The 22,972-nt window shown below is 38.3% G+C and overlaps 5 protein-coding genes, 1 non-coding gene and 1 pseudogene across 10 annotated transcripts; 3 read left to right on the forward strand and 4 right to left on the reverse strand.

The window, feature by feature from the left end:
* Window positions 1–98: 98 nt before the first annotated feature.
* TRNAR-CCU (transfer RNA arginine (anticodon CCU)) lies at window positions 99–171 on the reverse strand. The gene has a single exon. It is a non-coding gene; the product is annotated as a tRNA-Arg (tRNA).
* Window positions 172–526: 355 nt separating this feature from the next.
* On the forward strand, window positions 527–2,365 carry LOC104708533 (transcription factor DIVARICATA). Its single transcript, XM_010425126.3, has 2 exons — window positions 527–1,633; window positions 1,779–2,365. Exons 1-2 carry the CDS (start codon window positions 1,218–1,220, stop codon window positions 2,182–2,184), a joined length of 822 nt encoding a protein of 273 aa, XP_010423428.1. The 5' UTR covers window positions 527–1,217; the 3' UTR covers window positions 2,185–2,365.
* A 2,730-nt stretch (window positions 2,366–5,095) lies between these two features.
* LOC104708534 (26S proteasome non-ATPase regulatory subunit 7 homolog A) lies at window positions 5,096–7,998 on the reverse strand. Its single transcript, XM_010425127.2, has 10 exons — window positions 7,617–7,998; window positions 7,051–7,143; window positions 6,886–6,967; window positions 6,597–6,693; window positions 6,427–6,502; window positions 6,254–6,312; window positions 5,972–6,094; window positions 5,749–5,806; window positions 5,574–5,659; window positions 5,096–5,475 (listed from the first exon to the last, which is right to left on the reverse strand). The coding sequence occupies exons 1-10, from the start codon at window positions 7,801–7,803 to the stop codon at window positions 5,410–5,412; spliced, it is 927 nt and encodes a 308-aa protein (XP_010423429.1). The 5' UTR covers window positions 7,804–7,998; the 3' UTR covers window positions 5,096–5,409.
* A 349-nt stretch (window positions 7,999–8,347) lies between these two features.
* Window positions 8,348–9,450, reverse strand: LOC104708535 (WUSCHEL-related homeobox 7-like). The gene is made up of 2 exons (XM_010425128.2): window positions 9,015–9,450; window positions 8,348–8,924 (listed from the first exon to the last, which is right to left on the reverse strand). The coding sequence occupies exons 1-2, from the start codon at window positions 9,373–9,375 to the stop codon at window positions 8,713–8,715; spliced, it is 573 nt and encodes a 190-aa protein (XP_010423430.2). The 5' UTR covers window positions 9,376–9,450; the 3' UTR covers window positions 8,348–8,712.
* A 3,138-nt stretch (window positions 9,451–12,588) lies between these two features.
* On the forward strand, window positions 12,589–15,934 carry LOC104708536 (syntaxin-31-like; annotated as a pseudogene). Its single transcript, XR_015564716.1, has 6 exons — window positions 12,589–12,893; window positions 13,088–13,339; window positions 13,425–13,570; window positions 13,652–13,696; window positions 13,816–14,013; window positions 14,108–15,934. The product of XR_015564716.1 is annotated as a syntaxin-31-like (transcript).
* LOC104708537 (chaperone protein dnaJ 49) lies at window positions 14,491–15,780 on the reverse strand. The gene has a single exon (XM_010425130.3). The coding sequence runs from the start codon at window positions 15,778–15,780 to the stop codon at window positions 14,686–14,688; it is 1,095 nt and encodes a 364-aa protein (XP_010423432.1). The 3' UTR covers window positions 14,491–14,685.
* On the forward strand, window positions 14,583–19,288 carry LOC104708538 (putative zinc metalloprotease EGY2, chloroplastic). 4 transcript variants are annotated; one of them, XM_010425131.3, is made up of 12 exons: window positions 14,583–16,467; window positions 16,573–16,645; window positions 16,764–16,904; window positions 17,187–17,237; window positions 17,325–17,435; window positions 17,521–17,595; window positions 17,698–17,803; window positions 17,878–17,971; window positions 18,070–18,223; window positions 18,318–18,525; window positions 18,625–18,785; window positions 18,886–19,288. In XM_010425131.3, the coding sequence occupies exons 1-12, from the start codon at window positions 16,301–16,303 to the stop codon at window positions 19,138–19,140; spliced, it is 1,596 nt and encodes a 531-aa protein (XP_010423433.1). In that variant the 5' UTR covers window positions 14,583–16,300; the 3' UTR covers window positions 19,141–19,288. The 4 variants fall into 4 exon arrangements, 2 of the variants coding, with proteins under 2 accessions (XP_010423433.1, XP_010423434.1); XR_015564714.1 differs by having other exon boundaries at window positions 15,958–16,467; window positions 18,311–18,525; XM_010425132.3 differs by having other exon boundaries at window positions 16,100–16,467; window positions 16,582–16,645.
* The last annotated feature ends 3,684 nt before the right edge of the window (window positions 19,289–22,972 follow it).

Raw genomic sequence — 22,972 nt, forward strand, 5'->3', positions numbered from 1 at the left:
AGAAAAAAAGGAAAAACAAAAAGTTTAGTCGCATACTATTAAATAATTAAGTAATTACACCTTTCAGGTTTAAGTGATTAACTAAAATTTAAATGAGACGCGCCAGGTAGGGGTCGAACCTACGACCTTCTGCTTAGGAAACAGACGCTCTATCCACTGAGCTACAGGCGCTTACGTAACCAATATTATCACATATCTGTCAAATTAACGTCGCCATGTTCGTCACACACTTATTTTTCTTTGATTCTTTCTTTAAATATGGCGGCCGACGGCTTATGATATTTTCTTTAAATTTCTTAGAAATATCATTTTCCTCCAGTCTTAAATGATACGTAACGTAACAAACCAAAAAAGACATAAAGAATAAAGTGTCGTTATGTTACTTAATTTATAAAAAAATTTGTAGCAATTAATCACATTGCTTTTAAGTGTTTTCTTTTAGATTAGTTAAGCCTTAGGCAAACCGACGTATATCACACGTAAACTGTCATTACATTTAAATACGAACAACTTTACTTTATGTGTTGTGGATTTATTTTGAATAATATTAGACAAAAATTACCTAACAAGAAAAGAGAAAAACAATGAATTCTAGTTCTAGTGGTTATCAAAATTTTGGAAGGATATGAGATGTTGGCCTAGTAATAATTTGTTTAATTGAAGTCTATTGTTATTTTTAATTATTTGATTCAATCTGAAGAATCCTCTTTGAATAAAAATGAAACCAAGTAGGAGAGTGGAGTGGTTTCATTGGTTACAACTTTACACACATGCACTCTCTATAATACATATACCACAAATTCTTGTTCTTTCCCTTTGCTTCACCTCTCTTTCTCTCTCACTCTCTCTCTCGCTTCTCCATTTCCTGCACTTGTTCTCTTTCTACTATTCGGGTTTTGCTTGTTTTGTTTTCCTCTGACGACCCACTTTTGCAGATTCTCAAGGATTCTTCAAAGTTTTAGTCTTTTGTGTTATTGTTCCAGATTCTTCAATTTATGCAAAAATCTCTCACTAAATCAGGTTCTTTGATTCCATCATTAAACTATTCGTTAATTTCCCCCGTTTGATTCCTATATATCTTTAGATCCTATAAAATTAAAAGCTTTCAGTCTTTCACTACATCCACAAATCAAAGCTTCAAGCTACCAAAAAATTAGAGAGAACAAAACTCATAACTACTTTATAGGTGAAACTTTTTCTCTCCTAGCCTTTAAACGATGGAGACTCTGCATCCACTAATCTCGCACGTGCCAACCTCTGACCACCGGTTCGTAGTTCAAGAGATGATGTGCTTGCAAAGCTCGAGCTGGACTAAAGAAGAGAACAAGAAGTTTGAGCGAGCCCTCGCTGTCTATGCTGATGATACGCCTGACCGCTGGTTCAAAGTTGCTGATATGATCCCTGGAAAGACCATATCTGATGTCATGAGGCAATACTCTAAGCTTGAAGAAGACCTCTTCGATATTGAAGCAGGACTTGTCCCAATCCCGGGTTACCGTTCTGCTCCATGTGGATTCGATGATCAGCTTGTGAGTCTGCGTGACTTTGATGCGTATCGTAAACTGCCTAATGGAGCCAAAGGTTTTGATCAAGATCGAAGGAAAGGAGTCCCATGGACGGAGGAAGAACATAGGTGAAGAACTATTTGAGCTCTGTGATCCTTGTCACACAAGTCACTCTTCTTAGTTTCTTAAGTTGCACGTCACTTCTTTGTTTTGTTGGTTGGTTGGTTTGCTGATGCTTTGTTTTTCATTTTTCTTTTCAATTGTTCTCTGCAGGAGGTTCTTGTTAGGGCTTCTGAAGTACGGGAAAGGAGATTGGAGAAACATATCGAGGAACTTTGTGGGATCAAAAACACCGACTCAGGTTGCAAGCCATGCCCAAAAGTACTACCAGAGACAGCTCTCCGGCGCCAAAGACAAACGTCGGCCTAGCATTCACGACATAACCACCGTCAATCTTCTGAACGCCAATCTCAGCCGTCCATCGTCTGATCAAGGCTGCTTCGTTTCAGAACAGGCCGAGCCGAAACAAGGGTTCACCCACAGAGATAATGCAGAGGAGAGAGTGATGTTTCTTGGCCAGAATCTTTCCTCGGTCAGGTCTCCCGGCGATCCTGCTACCATTAAGTTCGCTGGAGCAGATGTCTACTGTGATGGAGGTTACACAATCACAAGATCCTGAAACTCGTAGTGAGAATAATGTCGAATTTTGAAAACTGTAATTAATGCATTAATGGAAAAACTCCAGAATTATGTTTTATGGTTAAACTTACAATTATGGTTATGTTACATGATTAGATGAAAAGTAATTAGTATGTGAATATGTATGTTATGTTTGTGGAATAAACATAGATTAGCTAATATATATCTAGTATGCATGCCCATGTCTTTTTACCCAAAAGAACTAATTGGTGGGTTTATGGCTTTACTTGCAACTGTAACGGTCAGTCATTTTCTTAGATTTTTTTTTTTAATATAACACAAAACTTTTGTTAACTTTTATAAACTTGAGATGATGAAACATGTACATTAATACGCTGGTTCATCTTTTGATAATTTAGTTCCGAACATCTACATGATAAAACATGTATATTAAGCTTCATTCCAACTTTAATTCGGTTGAGGTTGAGTATTGATTTGTATTTGGACTCTTTTGTTCACGATGCGCGGTATGCATTCCAAGGCTACTTGTCTCAAAACATATAATATGAGATTCACAAGAATATTTGTCAAGAAAATTTTGATATGCGTTTTCCAATATAACAATGTATAAAATTTTCTTTTACTTAAACAAAACAATGTCTAAAAATTGATGTAAAAAAAGGAATAAAAGTGAGTGTTGGATATATTGTGTGTGTGTGTGTATGTGTATGGGTGGCAAAGCTTGACCACTAACTCGTAAACGGTATATAATTAGAAGCTGAGTCTGCATTCCACTTTCGGCACAAAGAATCACATTCTTTTCACCTATTACACCAACCCTTTGCTCCCTCAATATTGTTGTTATGTTTATAAAAATTTAATGGTGTCCTTAAATATATTATTATTCTTCACACACAAATATAACAGTTTGGTACAAGTAGAACAGTTGTATATGCTCCCGGAACAAATGATTTTTTCTTGTCATGAATCATGATTATTTTAATAAAAGAACTAACAGAAGTGGAAGATTTTATTTTTTTGCATATCAGTAGACAAATTTGATAATATATATATATGTAATGCTTTTCAACATGATTCAAGTCTTGTTCTATCACAATATGTTTTAAAAATTTTAGAATTGTGACACCATATATCATTATCATCTCTTTTTGATATGATGTATTTAATAAACAAAATGTACATGATTTTCTGTACTATATCAAAGATACATATTTTCTGAATATAAAAAAGAGAAGATATATTGAATCTCTTTTTAATTTTTATTAGCTAGAGAACTTTCAGGGTTTGAATGGTAACTGCGGTCAGAACGGCCAAATCCATCTGCAGTCTGGACCGCTCTATTTTTAAGGTAGACTACAAACCGCTGCAGATCAACTTTATTTGTATGCAAAAGCGGTCCGCAGTTGGTCCGCTACGGTCTTGTCTCTGTTTTATTTGGACCGCACCACTGCGAACTACATTTGTTGAATAGTAAATAAAAAACGGTACAATACGCAGATAGATTTGTCCGTCCCAAACGCTGCAACCATTCACAATCTCAGTTTTCCAATCAAAACATTTGAGAATAAAATAAAAGATATTCTGAAGTATTTAACTTTCCGACCATGGCCAAAAAGCCTCTCACTTACACTTTTAAATCACAAACAGTACGTTACTACGTAATAATATTAAGCCATCTCCATTTATTTTATTTTTATTGAGTAAATAGTGAATAGTATATACTACTACTATATATAGTCACTTTAAGAGAATCAGAATCCTATTAATTTTCATGCGGGAATAAAATTAAAAACCCTAAGATACTAGTTTATAATAATGTAGCTAGGTCGGTTGGAGTAGATAAAATTCTACCACCATTCGAATTGCTGAATATATGTTTATGTCGATTTGTTTCCTCGTGGCTCCATATGAGGCGTTTGAAAGAAACCCAATGACAGGTCTACAGTCGTATATACATGTATAACTTTTATACCATGTCAATTTAGCAACACTCAGAATATTGTTTATAGTTAATAAATTAAGCACTTCATTTACTTCGTCATTTGGATTTGGTCACCTCAATGGGTTATGCAGCCTAACCACTAAACATACTAATATGAAAGGCCTTCTTGAAAGCTTACGTCGCGTCTGTATAATATACAATACAACTACAGTATTAATTACTTTTTGTAGTGATAGGTTACGTTATTTGGATTTTTTTCTTTTTTTCTTTTTTTCTTTTGTATATGCAGAATATGTAACAGTTTGGATTTCAATTTCAAAGTAAAAACATCACACAATTATATTAAGAATTACGGGAAACGTCAAAGCTTATTAAGACCTAATCCTATTCCTAAGAAAACAACTAGTTGATTTGTAATCGTATATTTCCTAATTTTAGTTAACGAGTTAGTCATCAACAAAGGAAGGAGTAGCAATAGAATACGTATATTTTCTTAAAAAAACTATGTTCAAAAGAGGCAGACATAGAAAAAGAAGCATATTAATGCGTATCATCAAACAAAGCACCTTCTTGTTTTCGTTTCTGTCCCTTATCATCAAATATCTTTTTCACGAAGCTTACGCCATTTGTTAACTTTACTTTTCCTTCATCATCCTTTTTTTCACTTTAATTTTCTTGTCGTTGTTGTTGAATGTTGCTTAAGGGACTCATCCAAAAGGTCTAGTCTCCCTTGTTGTCGTCAATGAACTGGGTCAATGCCTCTCTCTATTCAGACATTTCATATTTGTTGCTTTAATTGTATGATATATGGAGGATAGATTGAATTTGAACAACGAACAACCGAATTCTACATTCGAATGGTGAATCTAGATGCTAAATTTGGATATACCGAAGAAACTCAGTGACTGGATAACATAAGATTGTATAATTCAAGCTATTGCCGATCAGAAACCAGTAAACATATGAATAAACCATATGCTAAATGTGATGAAGAAGAAAAAACTCAAGAATTTCATTAGGATAAAGACCCTTTGTGGAGATTTCGACACATTGACGTGAAACTTTGTATCTTAAAACCTCTCAAAAGAGGCCTAAAAACCTAACCAACTTGAATGATATAATGAAAAGACTCTTTGATACATTCTGAATCAGAACAGTTGAGAAATCAACACTCCGAAAGAGAGCCGATATCAAACTAAACTGGCTCGTCCCCCAGACTTGTCCCTTCTTTTGGGTGACGAGAACACACAACAGCTGCCGTCATCGCAGGGCAATGATGACCAAGTCACGAGAAAACATGATCTAGCTGGTGGCAGGTATGGCCACAGGCTTTGAGTCCTCTGCTTTTTCATGTTCCTTGTTCAGCAACTGAAACATAGCATCCCAAGAATTACAATCACAATCAAAAGTTCAGGTACTTTCACATTATTGTGTGCCGTGTGAGAGAGAGAGAGTAAAGATCTTACCTTGTTGTTGATCAAGTTGTGTAACGCAATTACACTCCGAATGAGGGATGATAAATAGATAACGAGCATCATGTCATTTGTTTTCACTGCACATTATAAATGCAGTGAGACTAATGACGCAAAATGCTTCAAGAAAGCAGTCAATATAATTTCAAAGTTGATAGCAGAAACTCACCTGAGAAGGCCTTGACCAACTCGTTCACATTCAGGTTAGGAAGCAAGTTGAAAACGTCCTATCGATTTTAAGAGGAATATTTCATTAGATGAGATAACCAATAGCCGAGACAGTGACTAGAAAATTATAAAGAGGAAAGATCACCGATTTGGACAATATCAAATAGTTTATAACCATAATTTCTAGAGCCAGAACACTTAAATGAAGATATGTAAGTTCTAACCTGCAGATGGTATAAAATCTCATGGTTTAAAGGGAGCTTTCCTTCAATTACAAGGTCAAGGTAACTCCGGATCTCCCGAAGACGTGCATCCAGTCCTTTCAAAGCAGTAAGTTTTGCTGTGACCTGGGGATCAGAATACAATATACGCTATGTAAGTCCTCGAGCAGAATCTCTTATGTTCATAATGTTGCAGGAACATCAATACAGATCCTCCAAGGGATGATTTCAGCAGACATTTCTACAGATGATAATGAAACATTCAAGTACTGTAAAGACAAGTACCTCAGTCGCCAGGGTACTGATTGTTGTGTCTTTCACATCCCTGAGCAAATGTTCCACGCCTGTACAAGAAGGAGAATGAAGCAGGTAAGTGTCAAAAGACGTCTCTCCGAAGCAGTAAAAAAATATACTTTTTTAGACATCAAACCAAGGTGATCAAACCATTTTGGACATACCTATTTCCTCGACTTCATGAGCAGCAATTTCTGTAGACACATGAACAAAGACTTTCTGGCTTTTCTGAGTAGCATTCTGAAGAGACAACGAAGTGTTTAATCAGCAGCTGATTAAATATAAGAATGCAACTGTATAACATGGACAAGATTCGGAAGGGTTTGCATCTTACCTCCTTGACTTCCTCCACCGCATAGTATGCTTTTGTGGGGATTCCAAGTTCTTTAGGCTGGACATCAATAATGACCAACACTGGATTTGGAACATAGCTGCAGAATCAGAAGCAAAACGAAGCTTAATTGAAGATGAAACAGAAGCAACAAAAAAGTGAGAAAGAACGGATTTTCTGCCTAAAATAAGGCTTTTAAGAACCAGCATATCTTCAATCCATCTCACATGTCAACAGAAAATAAGATAAAGGCCAGTAAATTGCTACTTGAATGACTAAGCTGGATACTTACCCATTGAACAACGCGTGAACGTCCAAATCATTCTCTCGAAGTTTAGGGCCTGTGCTGTACCAACCTACAACATGCTCCTTGGCTGAAAAGCAAATAACCTTTGTTAAAAAGCCTGGTTTCTACATTATAAAATATGGTCTAAGCATCAATTTCCTGAGAAAATACCATTAATTCTCTTGAACATGTGGAACATTGACTCATGGTAGTTGTGATCAAGAAACCAGATACTTGGGTCTTTGTCATCCTCCTCGAAGGGCACTACAAATCAAAATTTTCAAATGTTAAATGAGTCACAGACTCATATATATATATATATATATATATATATATATATGCAACAGTGTCCAAAGGACTAAACCCACTTTTGCAAACTAAAATGCAAGTAAAACCTCCAACAAATCAACCTAAAAATTGTCTCTTTCACTTCAATTCAAGTAAATATTGGAAAATTCCAAAACATACGAGTAGTCACTGAGAGATCTACTGAATCCAAAACCCTAGCGAGACCAGACTTTCCTGAAGTAAATATATCAGAGAGTATATAACAAAATCAAATTTAAAAAGTGCTCAATTCCGGAACAGAACTTCACAAAACAGCTACAAAAACCCTAAATTGTGGTTATTATATACATCTCGCTAGAACCCAGATGCGAATAACCCTTAAGTATACCAAAGACCCCATCAGAATCTGAGATCTGAGAAGTAAACAAAAAATAAAAATAAAGGCTAACCTGCGTAGCTGTTGGTGACATCAACGACACCACGGGAGCTGCTCCCGAGGAGAACACCGACGACACGCTTGCGCGAGTCCTTAGCGACGCGATTGTAATGGTCGACGATACTAAGCAAGACGAGTGGATGAACAACCACTTTCTCGATCGTCCTTGCTGATATCTGTTGCGTCTTAATCACATCCATTGTTGGGATTAGAAATCAAACCTTCTCTCTCGCTTTAAGTAATCTGAATTTCTACGGAGAAGGTTTTGAAAAGAGTGAACTTTTCCGATCTGGTTTCTTTTTTTTTTCCTCCGACGGAGCTGCTTTGAGAGTTTGCTTTTCTCCAGGAAAAATAAAACCTCTCTAACACAAATTTGCCTTTTAATTTCTCCACTTATTTTAGATATATAATGGGCCTATGTTTTGTTAAGCCCAATATGAAGGGCCTGTGGTGAACCCATTTATCGACCCATCAGCTGATTAGTATTAGGACTTTCTTTTAATTATTTTTATTCCAACGAGTGTGAATATATGAATTCTAGAGGAGAAAATAAACTAGAGTTGTGGATACTTTCAAGAAAAGGGTAAATGTGCTACAAAACAGTATCATCACTGCCATTGTTGGTGTCTTTTTCTTCTCTTTTGCACTTATCCAAATGTTACTATATAACGTAAATTGTAAATATATTCTCATTTTATGGGAGGGCCAAAGTAACAATGAAGAGAGTAAGGTAAAGAAAACGAATGTAACCAAAATATAATTAACCACTAGAAGGGGCAAATAATTTGTTACAAGTAGAAGTTGCCCTATTATGATCCCATGATAGGAGTATAGGACAGTCATAATTTGACTACAACTCTATCTTTAAGTTCTATACCAGCCTAATGAAACTGATCGATCATGTCAATTTCAGTTCTAAACATATAGTTCCAAAATCTTTCTCAAAAAAAAAAAAAAAAACATATAGTTCCAAAATAGGGTCTAATTAATTATCTCATGCATATAAAGACCAAAATCTATAGGTAGCTAGTTCTAAACTAATTGTGATCTCATGCCTTTATTTTATTTTCCCCATCCACTAGAGTCGTTAATATCAAAAGCAATCGATTTCATAGAAAGCTTAATCGGAGATCCAACGGCGGGTGTTCCATCTCAGCTCCACATGTTGAGTATGTGGAAAACGCCGTCGTATAGGCTTGCTTTCGTGTGTATTCGCTGTGGCTCCCAGCAGTAACGTTTGCTCTCTCAACCTTCGATAATGGGAAGAGTTGCAACGTCTGTGTCACTTTCTCTTCTTCTTCGTCACAAACTTCAAAAATATCTACAAGAAAAAAACGGAAACATATTATTAGTCTTTTTAATGTAAAATGAGATAATTACATATATAGAAAGATACAATATCTTTATTAACCTTTACGTTGTGGTTGATGAAGACGTGGTCTGTATCGATGAGGACTAGCAGAGAGATCTTTGTATTGACGATGATCAAAATCAACGGAGGAGATTTTGCGGCACTTTTGTCTCTCCCTAGCTTTATGGTTTTGGAACCAATAGAACACGTTCTTGCTCTCGATCTTACCGTAGAAACTCAGCTCCGTAGAGATCTTCTGAATCTGATCGGTGCTCGGTGTTCGCAGCCCCGCCTTGAACAGATCCGTCAGAAGCTTCACTTGCTCCACCGTAGGATTCCACCGTCCACACTTCGTCCCTGATCCTCCTCCGTTAGTGCTATGACCTAGTCCTCTAGCTTTGATGGGAAAGCCAGGAGACATTATTAAATTAAAGAACAGAGTTCTTAAAATGTTTGCGTTTTAGGGTTTTGAATATGTTTATATGTTATGAGGTGTGATGTGAATGGACCAGCTGGTGTTCGAATATATAGATATGATTAGATGGTGTGTCTTTTTTGAAATTTTTGTTGATATTATTATAATCCAAAAAAGAAATATTGAGGGGAATAGATTAAGTAAGTCTGTCTGTGTTTTGAGTTTTGTGTCGTTTAATTAGTGTTGTGTAGGATACAGGTAGAAGAAATCAAACAGAATCAGTGCGTTGTTTATTACGAAATGCATGCTTTTGTTTTTGGGATTTGTGAGAGACTGATTTTTTTACTGCAGTTTGATCGTTTATTTATCCTACGTAGTTAGGGTTATGTACTACGTATGAATATATACGTAATTTTATGATTTTATTAGTGTGTAGTGTATACTGATTAATTTGGTTATTGATTAGGGACTAAATGTGGGATGTTGAAACCTGTGGGGTTGCAAATTTAAGCTAGAGAACATACTAGCGCGTGTGATCAGTTATCGTACAATAATTCTAAAATTAGCCGCAAAAATTAATATAATGATTATGTATTGTGTGAACATATTGAAAGGTTCATGAATTAACGGGAAATTTTCCACAAAAGCTGTGACTTGATAAAGTAGTTTGGTCGGCAATGGTGATTAGAAAATTGAGTAGAATCCTTACAAAAATTAACATTTACAATAGTTTAAAACAAGTTAAAACCATAATAAGCATGCATGTTCCCTCTTAACAGTGTTTTCAATTAACATGACGGTTGTAGCGACTGTGAAATTTTTTATTTAAGAATTAAGATGTGTCTTGGCATAGCGATGTATGTTGTTGTGAATTAGTAGTGATGGTTTTGAGGAGGAAGACATGTTACACGAGACGCTAAGCGAAGACTAAAGATCCAAAGAATAAAATGACAATTAGAATAAACCAAACATTGTTTTTATAAACAAGAGTCGCTCTGCTACACAACATACTGATACGTACAAAACGTTATATATTCACACTTCACAAATTTAATTGAAAGTTTAAAGAAACATAAAAGGAGAAGATCGATTCGGCCTCAAAGTCAAAGTTCACGTTGGTGTTTGCTACTTGGACTCATCCATAGATTAAGTATAGTCACTGTTTTAATTTTATAATCACTTACAAAATATATTAATTTTTATAAAAATTACGTGTTTTCTCTAATTTGAAAAAGAGATTCGTTTAGACCATATTTCATCAACAAACTGTTGGTTTTAGAAAGAAAAAACATTTTTTGGCTATATGATTCAAACTTTTACATTAAAAGCCTGATTTTACAAACTTTAAATATGATTTTATACATAATAAAATGTCAAAAAGTATATATTTCAGGACGTTTGAAAACGTTGGACGACGCATGGTTCATATATTGGTTATATATAGGTAGGTATATCCGTATATGTTGCATCAAAATATTTTTTTTTCTTATAACTTTGGAGCATATATATTAAAATGATCTGATTAAGTGATTATATATTTTAAAAAAAGAACATATGTGTGTGTTCTCATCCTAGTCAAAAAAGTGGAAGGTGGTCTCACATTGTAATGCCCACTTACCTGCAATTCCCAATGATGTTACATGCACCATTAATTTAATACACAGATTAATCAATTACTAAAGTAATATTTGTATTTTTTCTATTGAGATTATATACTACTGAATAAAATTTTTGAGGAATAAAGCTTCAAGCGACATAAGTTTTGGCTACTAGTTCTTGGCAACGGGTTTTTCAGCTCTAACTCCTAGGTCAATGTCGTTTATCCGATCATCAAAAAAATAAAAAACCAAATCTTAACTAAAAGAAAATAAATACTACAACATGGCATGCAAATAGTCTTATTAATTTTTGTTTCATATTACTATTACTATATTTTTTTTGTCTTCCGAAAGACAAATTACTATCACTAAGTTAACATCATGCGTTGTCAAAAGTCAAACTACTTTCAGATTTAAAAAAAAAAAAAAAAATTAAAATGTCTATCCTGAATGACATTGTTCCGATTGCGTAAGTTCGTTTTACGATTCCAATTGAATAATACACGTTATATTGAATTGGGGGGGGGGGGGGGGAACAGAAAAATCTCTACATGCACTCAAGATAAAACGATTGGTAAAGTGAGAGAATCAATTCGTATTGTTATTCAATAAAATGATAGATTAATCAATGATACAAATTCACGTATTACTATTTGCTCTATGTTAAAAATTTAAAATAAAAATAAAAATGAAAACTCGGGAAACAAGGGCATGAAATTGTGGCACGCTTAAAATGTTACTAGACTCCTACGGCTCACGAAGCTTGGGAAAGCTTTCTTTTTGGATCTCACTGCTTCCACGTTTGTCGCTGATCCATCCAACATCAACCCCAAAACTTTAAAATTTCCCATTCACTTACAACTTTTCATTCTCATACATATTTTTGTTCCATTTTTATAAAAACCTCTTGGTACGCCGGTCACTAAATATACTTTTGTAAGAAACTAGAAATGGAAATTATACATAATCTGCATTACCATCAACATCACCTAAACAGTAAAACCCTTCAAAATCTACCTCAAAATTTAGTTTATCAGAATTTGAACTATATTGGATCCATTTATTACTTATGACTTATTAACTCTTTACTTTCATTATTCAAAGCTACAAACGAGTGTAGAACTATTTGAGAGACGATCAGTGAAATTATGTTTTAGTTTTATAAACTTAAGAAGAAACGTTATTTCTCACACATCGGTAGTCAACTTGGTTGCACAGCCCTCTACAGTTTCCATCTTAGAAAAGTAAGTGTAGAGGTCCTCTGGGGGGAACAAATGTAACAAAACTGTTTCATTGGTAACATAGTCCTACAAATTAAGTTAAAATTTACACCACTAAACTCTAATCAAAATACTCAACATTTGACAAGGATATGTAATAAAATTCTATTAAAAAAAAAATCCAAGCAACTAAAAAGAAGAAACCTTTCCCAAACTAAAAAGACTGGTATAATAATGATAGATTAATGGTCTGATGTATTTAAACACCACACATTTCGGTTGCCATATATTAAAACGGGACACGGTTCAGTAAGAAAAAACAACAAGATGTTCGATGTCAAAACATAATAGTGTCACGTAGTTTTTTATTCAATTTCTTCTTCGGTTGATAAAATCTTTCGTTAATCTGAAAACGGAGCTCACCACCATCTGACGAAATTAATCAATTTTTTTTTCCGGTGATTTTGATCCAATTCTGATCCTCCGATGGGTTCGACGTTTAGGGATCGTACGGCGGAGTTTTATTCACTGTCCCAAACGTTGAAGAAGATCGGAGCGATCCCGTCCGTTCATCAAAATGAAGATGATCCGGCATCATCCAAACAATCACCTCCGGGATCTTCAAGATCCGAATTCAATAAGAAGGCTTCCCGTACCGGGTTAGGTATCCAAGAAATTGTGCAGAAGATCTCGAGGCTCGATAAATGTACGGTTCGAACTCAGATTTATTCTTGTCATCTTCTCCGCCGGAATCATGATTTTGTTCTGTATTTGATAGAGAATAGTTCCGTGTTGCTTGCTCTAGAAGTCATTTATGTGTGTGTTTTCATGATCTTTAGACAGTGTAGTGATTGAAATGTGAATACAACCTTATGTTTTTGTTTTTTCCTGCAACTGCAGTGACAAAACAATCGTCTATTTTCAATGACCGGACTGTGGAAATACAAGAGTTTAACTGTGTTGATCAGGAACGATATCACGGGGCTTAACATGGCTCTCTCTGATCTGGAAACGCTTCAGAACATGGAGATTGCTGATGGGAACTATTCACAGGACAAAGTTGGTCACTACACTGCTGTTTGTGATGATTTGAAAACCAGACTTATGGGAGCTACTAAGCAACTTCAAGATGTTCTAACTACCAGATCAGAGGTTCGATTTGTTGATTTATAACCTGCCTATTATTATCCTACAATGGACAGTGTCTTATTTGAGAAAATGTCTTGTGTTCCTGCAGAACATGAAGGCTCATGAAAACCGGAAACAACTTTTTTCAACAAAAAATGCAGTAGATAGTCCGCCTCAGAATAATGCAAAGTCTGTACCTGAGCCTCCTCCTTGGTCAACTTCACCAAATCCTCCTGGGAATTTACAACAACCACTGTGAGTTTTGTTCAATAACTACTATTTCATAAGTAACAATTACTCTCTTCTAAGTATGTTTTCCCTCCTGTCACTGACCAGATTGCCGCCATTGAATAGTGGAGCTCCTTCGGGTAGCCAGCTCAGGTATGTCTTAATTCCCCATAACTTGCAACTTTTGATTGTGTTTGTGTTCCATTACGGTTTAAGGTCAAATCATGTATAAAAACAGATGGTAGTTTTGTTCGTGTGTCATGCTAATACAGACGTAGATCCGCGATAGAGAATGCTCCTTCGCAGCAAATGGAGATGTCCATGTTACAGCAAACAGTCCCAAGGCAGGAGAATTATAGCCAAAGCCGAGCGGTTGCACTTCACAGTGTTGAATCAATAATAACCGAGCTCAGTGGAATATTCACACATCTAGCTACAATGGTCACACATCAAGGAGAGCTAGCAATCAGGTTCTTTAACGTTTTTCTTACCCAGGCCACTACTCAACATGTTCCAAGTTGCAGGGAGCAGCATCTAACACATGTTATTTTTTTTATGGAACAGAATCGATGACAATATGGATGAATCGTTAGTTAATGTAGAGGGAGCACGCAGCGCTCTTCTGCAGCACCTCACTCGAAATTCGTCAAATCGATGGCTCATGATGAAGATCTTTGCTGTTATCATCTTGTTCCTCATTGTTTTTCTCTTTTTTGTGGCTTGAAACAACAGTACCATTTATCTCTTGTTTCTGGTGTATCAAAATCCAGAGCTGAAAATTTGACTGTACACATGCTAAGCTTGTAAGCTTGGGCTCCGTTTTTTTGTGTGTGTGGATAGTGGAGTGTCAAAAAGTTTCAATTTTTTTTTGCAAGATTTATTTGTATATTAACAAGAAACTTCTGATGTAACAGCATTTAACTTTTGCTACACTACTCATGGAAAAATTCAAAGCAAAAGAGAAGTATTATTCAGAATAAGATATAATCACACACAATATGTTTCATATTAAAACATCATAAGGAGCACAGTAATCAATGTATATGAGGTTGGGACTTTGAAATCAAACTCTCTGAAGCATCAACAAAATGCTCAGAAGTTAGTAAGTACCAAATCTATGTCTCAGAACAATCCAACCAAGTTTATGCAGCAGCTGAATCAAACCTCCTCATCATGTCGCAGTGTGGCGTTTCGCGTACAAAACCCCATTGTTGTCTCTGAAGCTCAAGCCGACAATTCTGACCGAGTATAGACAAGTAATCTCTATCAACCTGCTCCTCAACCCTCTGTCTCTCCTGACTATTTATTGGATACTCCTGCTCAAACTTGGCTGATCCGACAAAGTAATTGACCCCCCTATGAGTGGTGAACTTGTGCTCGTAGTTATACGATGGAGAGAGTGAGTAAATTGGTTGAGAAGAAGGCAAAACGTTGAGTAATAGTATGAACACAAAAGGAAGCATCTGGAGGAGTACACGAGGATTGAATCCTCCTGTATCAGAAGCTTGGTTAGCTGTTCTAGTAGTTCCTGCACCAAAATTGAATGATCTGAATTGAGTAGTAGTGGCGTGATTCATTCCACCACCAAAGAAGCTTCTGAAAATCTCATCAGCATCAAACTCATCATCGTAGAAGCCGTTGTTTCTTCTAGCAGCTCGGCGTGGTTGATGATAAGAAGGCTCATCTGAACCACTGACGTCGTACTTACGCCTAGTGTCTTCGTTGCTTAGGCACTGAAACGCCTTGGAGACTGATTTGAAAGCTTCTTCAGAACCAGGTGCCTTGTTCTTATCGGGATGAACTTTTAAAGAGAGTTTCCGATACGATTTTCTCAAATCTTCAACTGAACATGTGTTTCCTAATCCAAGAATCTCATAGTAATCCTTCTTCGATTTTATCTCCCTCACGATCGCTCGTTGTTCTTCCGTGAAAGACGATGATGACGATGAAGATCCCGGGGAAGATGAAACAGAAGATCCACGTTGACGAAGAGAAGGTCGATCCGACGGCGGCTTTGATGACTCGTTGGCGGCAGATCCAGGCGAATCGTCCTCCGCCGTCGCCGCTGGTTCATCTGATTGTTTGTTCAGATCCGAAACTAGATCATCGATCGGGAGAGATGGATCAAGACGACGAGCTTTCTCGAGAAACTGCAAAGCGCGAGATCGATCTCCTGATTCCATCGCATCCTTGCCGATTTTTAGGCATTTCAACGCGTCGTCTTTGTTACCATCCATTGATTCGACAGGAAAGCGAATATTTCCCGATGAGACTATCGGAAACTCTTGATGAATTAGGGCTTCTCGTAGCGATCGGAGTTCATCTGAGATGTCGCTGCTGAGTCCTCCTCTTCCACAGAGAGAGCTTTCAAGCCCTCCTTCTAAAAGACTTGATTGCACGAGAACATGCGTGACGTTTTTGTATGTTATAAGTAAAGAACATCGTGTCGTTCAAATCAATGAACATGCACGCTGTTTTGGTTATTTATATAAGAGTTTCATGTCGTTTAGATTGGGTGAAAAACGACAAGGCGTTATTCTTGGAAAGAGCTCCGCCAACGGATAAATGAAAGAAGATCCTGTGTCCTCCAGCGATTAAGAACCACGAGGACACACACACACACAATCTGAAATCGTCGTACAAAGTATCTGAAAGAGCAAAAAAAATCAAAAATCTTTACTTTGTAATAATGACATCAGGGTTTTGATCGGAGAACCTAAAAGTTTAGGCTTTTTTTTCGAATTTTGTTGTAAGGACATGAATCTCGCGGTGGCTAGTTTTAGCGGCAATTTGGGCGTCTTGTCGCAATGCAGCTCATGTTGTAGTAGTAGTCTTCAGTTTCAGCCTTTTGTAGTAGCTACTTCGAGTCTCAATTTCGGGCAAACAGGAACATCTCGAAGGAAGAAGGATCTGAAGCTTGAAAGGTTTTCTTATTGTTTTTATCCATCTTCTTCATTTTGTTAGTTAACCGGTGAGGAGCACTACTATTGCTTCTTTGTCTACTTACTCTGGTGGCTTTTTTAATTTAGAGTTTTCAGAAAGAGAGAGACTTTTGTTAGAGCGACGGAGACGCAAACAGAACCAGAAGGCAATAACGATGAGGTATTTGCTTAAGTATATCAATGTGGATACTTTTTTTATGATTTCCAATGTTGTAAATATTTTTGCTTGGTTTATTAGATGAAGTTAGGTAATTGATTTCATAAGTTCTTCTTTCCAGGATAATAATGGTGAAGAAGGCAAAGAGACTTCAGCTGATGGTCCTCCGACACAAATTCCTACTGAGTTGAATTCACAACCAACAGTTGTGAATGAAGCGCCGGGGAATGAGGAGGAGAACAAAACTCAATTCAGTTCTCAGGTATTGTCTTACTACTTGGAAACTAATGCATCCATAAGGAAATTGAAGCTCAGTTTGTAAGTTTGGAATCAAAGTGAATGTTATTTGAAAGCATTGTTTAATTACTCTCGATGGCTTTTTGTTTGAACCGTAAGCAATTGTTACTTTTGATGCTGAATCTTATGAGTCTAAGTTATCTTAATTCCTGTAATATTTTGATTTAAATACCTACCATTGTCCATATATGTAGTTTCTTGGTTTTGTTTCTGAATGTGTTGTACTCTTCTACTGCATTTGGAATAGGACGGCGATAAATTAGAAGTTAGCAGCGGTTCTCCTCTTCCGGGTGTGAATGTAAGTGTTATTAGCAATGTTATTTACAACAGCGGCAGCTTTATGCTTTCTGTTTTTTATCTTTCATAAAAAAGTTGTTGTGAACAGCCATTACAATTGGATGATTCCATGAGACTTCCCAAGGAAACCATTGATATTCTCAGGGGCCAAGTATTCGGGTTTGACACCTTCTTCGTAACAAGTCAAGAACCATATGAGGTGAGTTACTGAGAACCTCATCAGTTTATTTTCCTAAGGTCATTATCAACTTTGCTTTTTAACATTTTTGGGAAATTGTTGGTAGGGTGGGGTATTGTTCAAAGGAAATCTAAGAGGCCAGCCTGCTAAAAGTTATGAGAAGATAAAGACGAGGATGGAGGTAGCAATTCTGCTTTTTAGGTTTTCTTAACTTTGATCGTTGACAAACACATGCTGTGACAAAGAGTCAAAGAGTAATAATATGTTGCTCATCTATCTGCAGAATAATTTTGGTGACCAGTACAAGCTTTTTCTCCTCACTAATCCTGAGGATGATAAACCTGTGGCCGTTGTTGTTCCAAGAAGGTCCTTAGAACCCGAGACAACAGGTATATTGCTATATACTTCCATGTTATAAGGTATTTCTCAGTAAGTTTTAGCTGGATACTACTTATAATTGCAGCTGTCCCTGAATGGTTTGCTGCTGGTTCTTTTGGATTGGTGGCATTGTTTACATTGTTTCTCCGTAATGTGCCCGCCTTGCAATCCGACTTACTGTAAGAACATCTTGACCATGTTTTCTCTAGAATATATTATACTTCCAAATCATCATACTGAATAAAAAATCTCCTCCCTACCATGAATTTAATTGCAGATCAGCATTTGACAACCTTGAACTGTTGAAGGATGGCTTACCAGGAGCTCTTGTTACCGCTCTTGTCCTTGGAGTACATGAACTGGGACACATTTTAGTTGCAAATAACTTAGGGATAAAGCTTGGTGTTCCATTCTTTGTTCCAAGTTGGCAGGTGAAGATGCAATGTTCTATTTGAAAGAAAGTAACCTCCTTTAAGCTGAAATTTGTTTTTTTTAGCCATTTGATGAACATGTTTTAGATGGCAGATAGGCTCGTTCGGTGCTATAACAAGAATCAAAAATATCGTAGCCAAGCGAGAAGATCTTTTGAAGCTTGCAGCTGCAGGACCTTTGGCTGGCTTTTCTCTAGGCTTGATTCTGTTTCTTATAGGGTTATTCGTGCCTCCTAGTGACGGCATTGGCGTTGTAGTTGACGCATCAGTGTTTCATGAATCCTTCCTCGTTGGTGGTATTGGTAAGCTTTGAAACTCTTAATCAGATATGATAAGTGTTGAGGGCTGAATCTGGAGTGTTAAATCAATGTTTAAGCATTTTCCCTCTTTTGCTTTTATAGCAAAGCTCCTACTCGGTGATGTACTCAAAGATGGAACTTCAATATCTCTTAACCCACTTGTGATCTGGGCATGGGCTGGACTTCTCATCAATGGCATTAACAGCATCCCTGCGGGTGAGCTAGATGGGGGCAAAATAGCTTTCTCCATTTGGGGTAGAAAGGTAACACATCAATTAGAGAATGTCTTGAAAAAGGTTATTATAATGTCTTTGTGCTGGATGTCTTAACGTTAATTAGATGTGTCTTTCAAATGATTTTCAGACAGCAACAAGGCTCACAGGTGCCTCCATAGCGCTTTTGGGCTTATCAGCGTTGTTCAGTGACGTAGCATTCTACTGGGTGGTTCTGATATTCTTCCTGCAGCGTGGGCCGATTGCGCCACTGGCTGAAGAAATAACGACGCCTGATGATAAGTATGTGTCTCTAGGAATCGTGGTTCTGTTTCTCTCCTTGCTAGTGTGTTTGCCTTACCCATTTGCTTTCACGGGCGGTGAAACCATGATGATAGGCTTGTGAAGTGACTCATATCATCATATATACAGAGCTCAATAAAGTAATCAGAGATATATAGTTGTAACCTTTTGTTTTGGTCTCTAAGTTATGTGCTATATTTTGACTCTGTCATGGAAGCAGCTTAGGAAACAAACCAAATTTATCTCAAAAATATAAACTAATACTGGAATTTTGTTAATCACAGATATTAATTACGTGTGGTATTGTCAATCAAGATACGTAATATTGTAACGTTGGAAGGTAAATGATAGAACAAAAGCACATGCATTTCATGTGGATGGATTTGAATTTGGTTGGTAGCAACCAAAGCAACCTTTCAATTTTGGGCACATAGTCATACTATGATTGTCGTTTGTTTATTCGAGGAAAGGTCAAAGAATCTACATTCGTAATCGTACTACTAATATATAATTGACTGAAGAAATTAAAGACATCACTATCAGCTTATATGGTAAAGAAGTAGTATTGTTAATTAATTCCGCTATTAATTATTTTGTTGCCAACTAGAGCTTTTTTTAATTATTCTGTTGAATAAATAAATGAAAAATCTATTACAGGATTGTCTTCTAATTGGGGCGTTCCTAAAGAAAGACTTTTCAATACTTTTGAGAAAAACGACGGTTCTTCGTATCTATCGTTGGCTGCTATTGGCTTATGGAACTGACTGATGCAATCTTTGTAAAAGACATGAGTTCGCTTTTGATGAAGGTTGTTGATTTTATTAAACTGGAACAACAAATGATAAGCTACACAGTTGTTCTCCACCCAAAACGTGCAAGTAGGGTGGTTTTGATGATCGGTCTTTTCTATAATTTTTTTTGGTTCCTGTTGATATCATAAACAACAATTAGAAAGATTTAATTGAGAAATGAGATTTGGACAGACTTTCGGTATAAATCGACAAAAACAATGAAAAATAAATGAACTGGATTTTTTGTATTGCTTTTGTTGATTAAAAATACATATGTTTTTTTTACAGTTTTCGAGTATTTAAGGACTAAAAGTCATCCCAACTTCTCCTTGATCTCCTCCTTTATTCCTTCCTGCAAACTTGACCGCGACCACCGGACCTCATCCTTAGTTTGACTTCGCCAGGCGGTCGAATTCTCCTTCCAGGCCCGCGTCAAGCCCATTTGCTGGTCCGGTCTTTTCGTTCGTATTGGGCTTTTTCTTTTGGGCTTACGACCAGCGAAACCCAACACCAACAATTGCCCCCCAGCCTTTTAACCCAATACAAGTTGAAAGGCGAATATCCAAGGGGATCCCCCGTCGTTTCGGTTTCGTGATCCTTCTCGGGGAAAACATACTGAATCTCGGCTTCCGAGATCTCCGTGATGATTACACTCTCTCTCCTAAGATCCGACGGTAGAGACGAAAGCCTTGAACGACCCAGATCAGGGAAGAGAAATTCGCGGGATTACGAAAACCAAAACCATTATGACTTATAGGTCATTATTCACATGTCTCGTCACAACCGCGCATCCCCCCACTAAGGTAATTTCTCTCTTCCTCTCTTTGCTTAAGAAACTCTGAGATTTACTTTCTGCTCGTCTACCTTCTTGTCTTTCTTTTTCTTGCTAAGTTTGTCTTCTCCGCCTAAGATTGCTAGTCCCATGTTTGCTTTATATATATATTTTTTTTACTTGCGTTATTATGGCTCCTCTCAAACTCTGGGGGAATCACATCCCACCGATCACGTCCGTCAAACACTTGACCGATCTTCGCCAAAAACACGGTGTACCTCCAAACGTGGAGATGATGCTTTCTCCCGGAGACCCGTTTACCCTGGAGACTGTCCCTACGGACTACTGCTGCGTCTACACCACCTACTTCGAGCGATGCGGACTAGTATTCCCCATCCTGAGGATCATCTTTCAGATCCTTCAACGCCTCAGAATGGCGTTTCCCCAGATGTGTCCAAACTTCGTGCGACACGTCATGGGAATATACGTTAGAGGCCGTGAAGTCGGACTCGAACTCGGGGCGAACGACGTCCTCCGGTTATACCAGATCAAACATAATTCTGGCTTCCCGGGGACGTTTTACACGTGTCGCCGCCGTGGCCCAGAGATAATCCAGGCGCTCCCGGGAAAAGACGAAAGATGGAGAGAGAAGTATTTCTACTTCCGCGTTACTCCGGCGTCAGTGGGAGATTTCAATTTTAGTCGCCTTCTGATCCAATGGGCCGTTTACGTTGGTCAGAATGACCTCTTGGTCACTTGTGACCCTTTATCGTTGTTGTGACTGTAATGTTTACGCTACCGTACTAATGTATCAAATTTTTTTTTGTGTTACAGATTCTGGAGAGCACCCGAACACTTCGGCGACCCGAGCACCAACAGAAAGGTTGCGAGGAGGAGAAGTTAGGTGGAGTTCTTTCACGCGAGCCCGCATCATTGCTGCTCTCAACGCCCCGCTAGCTCAAGCCGTTCCTGCTCCGGTTCCAACTGTTTCCGCTGTTCATTTGAACCCACCACCCCTTGCTGAACAGGCTAGGAGCGATGGTGCGGATAACTCTCCTGTTCGTAGAGGTAACGAGTCCTCCTTTATTAGTCATGACTCCTTATAACCATCATGTTCCGAAAGAAGAAGACGATTTTAAACGTTCCTCTTTTTTTTTAAAAACGCAATCAGATATTTTGAGTTCGTCTTCGACTTCCACCCCTTTACGCATCATGGTCAGGAAACCGTCACTCCGCAAGCTCAGAGAGCAATCGCAGCCATCTCGGAGGGTCCGCGCCGGTGATGTTGACGCAGCGTTGGCCTCCGCTCTTCGTGCCGTTCAACCTCCCCCAGCTCGGATAAGCAGCGAAGAGGTCAACCAAACCCCCGCTGCCAAAAAGAGCTCGCACAGAAAAAGCCTGAGCTCCCGAGACGAGGAGCCGTGAGAGCCGAGGAAGCCATCCAGCAGGAGGTAACCCCGAAGATCCTGCTGGCGACCCTGTTGCCTCCGAGAACGACTCGTCGTCGAGCCGCCCGTTCCATTGGAGGTTTGCCCACTCTCGTGACTCCCCTGCAGTGGAAGACCATCTTGGGATGGCCACCCTCTTCCGGCACCTGAAGCCTGCCAACTGTCAGGTCCCGTTGGTGAAGGACCTTGCCGAGAGGGAGGCCTACATTGAAGCGATGGCGGCTCACGCGAAGGTAAGCTGAACTGAGGAACACCTATTTAGGCCTAGCTTTTCGTTCACTTTCTTTTACCCGCTTTTTCTTTTGACACAAGTATTGGAATCATTTTTCTTTTTGGTGTGCTTGCAGTCCGCGGCTGCTGACAACAAGCTGGTAGCGCTCTACGAGCGGAGGCTGAAGGACATTCCGCAGGCTGTTGAGCTGGAGAACACGACGAAGGTGGTTCACGAGCTCACGATGGCGCTCAAAGCCGCGCAGGAAAGGGAGGAAGCTGCAAACCAAAAAGTTGCGACCCTGGAGAGCGAGATCACTTCTTTGAAGAGTGCTCAAAACAGGCTGCTTGCCGCCGAGACCGACCTCTCCTCCGCCAGGGACGCTCAAACCAAAGCTGCACGCGACCGAGACCTCCTGCTAAAAGAGAACAGGTGGCTGAAGGAAAAGGCGACAGAAACGGAACAGCGGCATGCGGAGGGGACTCGTCGGCGGTTCGTGACGCCAAGGAGCGGATGTCCCAAGACTACCGTGCGGTTCTTGACTCGGTGAAGAGCAAATGGGAGCGGAAGAAGGAGCAGACTGCGGTCGAAAGCGACCTTGCGGAGATTGAGGATCAAACAGATCGGCGAGGGGAGGACGTCAATCGCAGACGAGCTGCAAGTCCTCGAGACTCAACGGGCGGTCATTGCGGTTAGGTCCGACTCCTTAGTGG

The sequence above is a fragment of the Camelina sativa genome, chromosome 8 (genome assembly GCF_030686135.1).
Source record: "Camelina sativa cultivar CO46 ecotype springtype chromosome 8, ASM3068613v1".
Taxonomy (NCBI): Eukaryota; Viridiplantae; Streptophyta; class Magnoliopsida; order Brassicales; family Brassicaceae; genus Camelina; species Camelina sativa.

What these genes read in the sequence shown, in the direction of transcription:
- LOC104708538 (XM_010425131.3), top strand. Translation starts at nt 16,301, where the DNA reads ATGAATCTCGCGGTGGCTAGTTTTAGCGGCAATTTGGGCGTCTTGTCG. An exon ending in AAACTCAATTCAGTTCTCAG is followed by an intron (nt 16,905 to 17,186) that starts GTATTGTCTTAC and finishes CATTTGGAATAG; the next exon opens with GACGGCGATAAATTAGAAGT. An exon ending in CTCCTCTTCCGGGTGTGAAT is followed by an intron (nt 17,238 to 17,324) that starts GTAAGTGTTATT and finishes TGTTGTGAACAG; the next exon opens with CCATTACAATTGGATGATTC.
- LOC104708535 (XM_010425128.2), bottom strand. Translation starts at nt 9,375, where the DNA reads ATGTCTCCTGGCTTTCCCATCAAAGCTAGAGGACTAGGTCATAGCACT. An exon ending in TCATCAACCACAACGTAAAG is followed by an intron (nt 8,925 to 9,014) that starts GTTAATAAAGAT and finishes TTTTTCTTGTAG; the next exon opens with ATATTTTTGAAGTTTGTGAC.
- LOC104708533 (XM_010425126.3), top strand. Translation starts at nt 1,218, where the DNA reads ATGGAGACTCTGCATCCACTAATCTCGCACGTGCCAACCTCTGACCAC. An exon ending in TGGACGGAGGAAGAACATAG is followed by an intron (nt 1,634 to 1,778) that starts GTGAAGAACTAT and finishes TGTTCTCTGCAG; the next exon opens with GAGGTTCTTGTTAGGGCTTC.
- LOC104708534 (XM_010425127.2), bottom strand. Translation starts at nt 7,803, where the DNA reads ATGGATGTGATTAAGACGCAACAGATATCAGCAAGGACGATCGAGAAA. An exon ending in GTTCACGCGTTGTTCAATGG is followed by an intron (nt 6,694 to 6,885) that starts GTAAGTATCCAG and finishes CTGATTCTGCAG; the next exon opens with CTATGTTCCAAATCCAGTGT. An exon ending in CGGTGGAGGAAGTCAAGGAG is followed by an intron (nt 6,503 to 6,596) that starts GTAAGATGCAAA and finishes TTGTCTCTTCAG; the next exon opens with AATGCTACTCAGAAAAGCCA.
- LOC104708537 (XM_010425130.3), bottom strand. Translation starts at nt 15,780, where the DNA reads ATGGATGGTAACAAAGACGACGCGTTGAAATGCCTAAAAATCGGCAAG.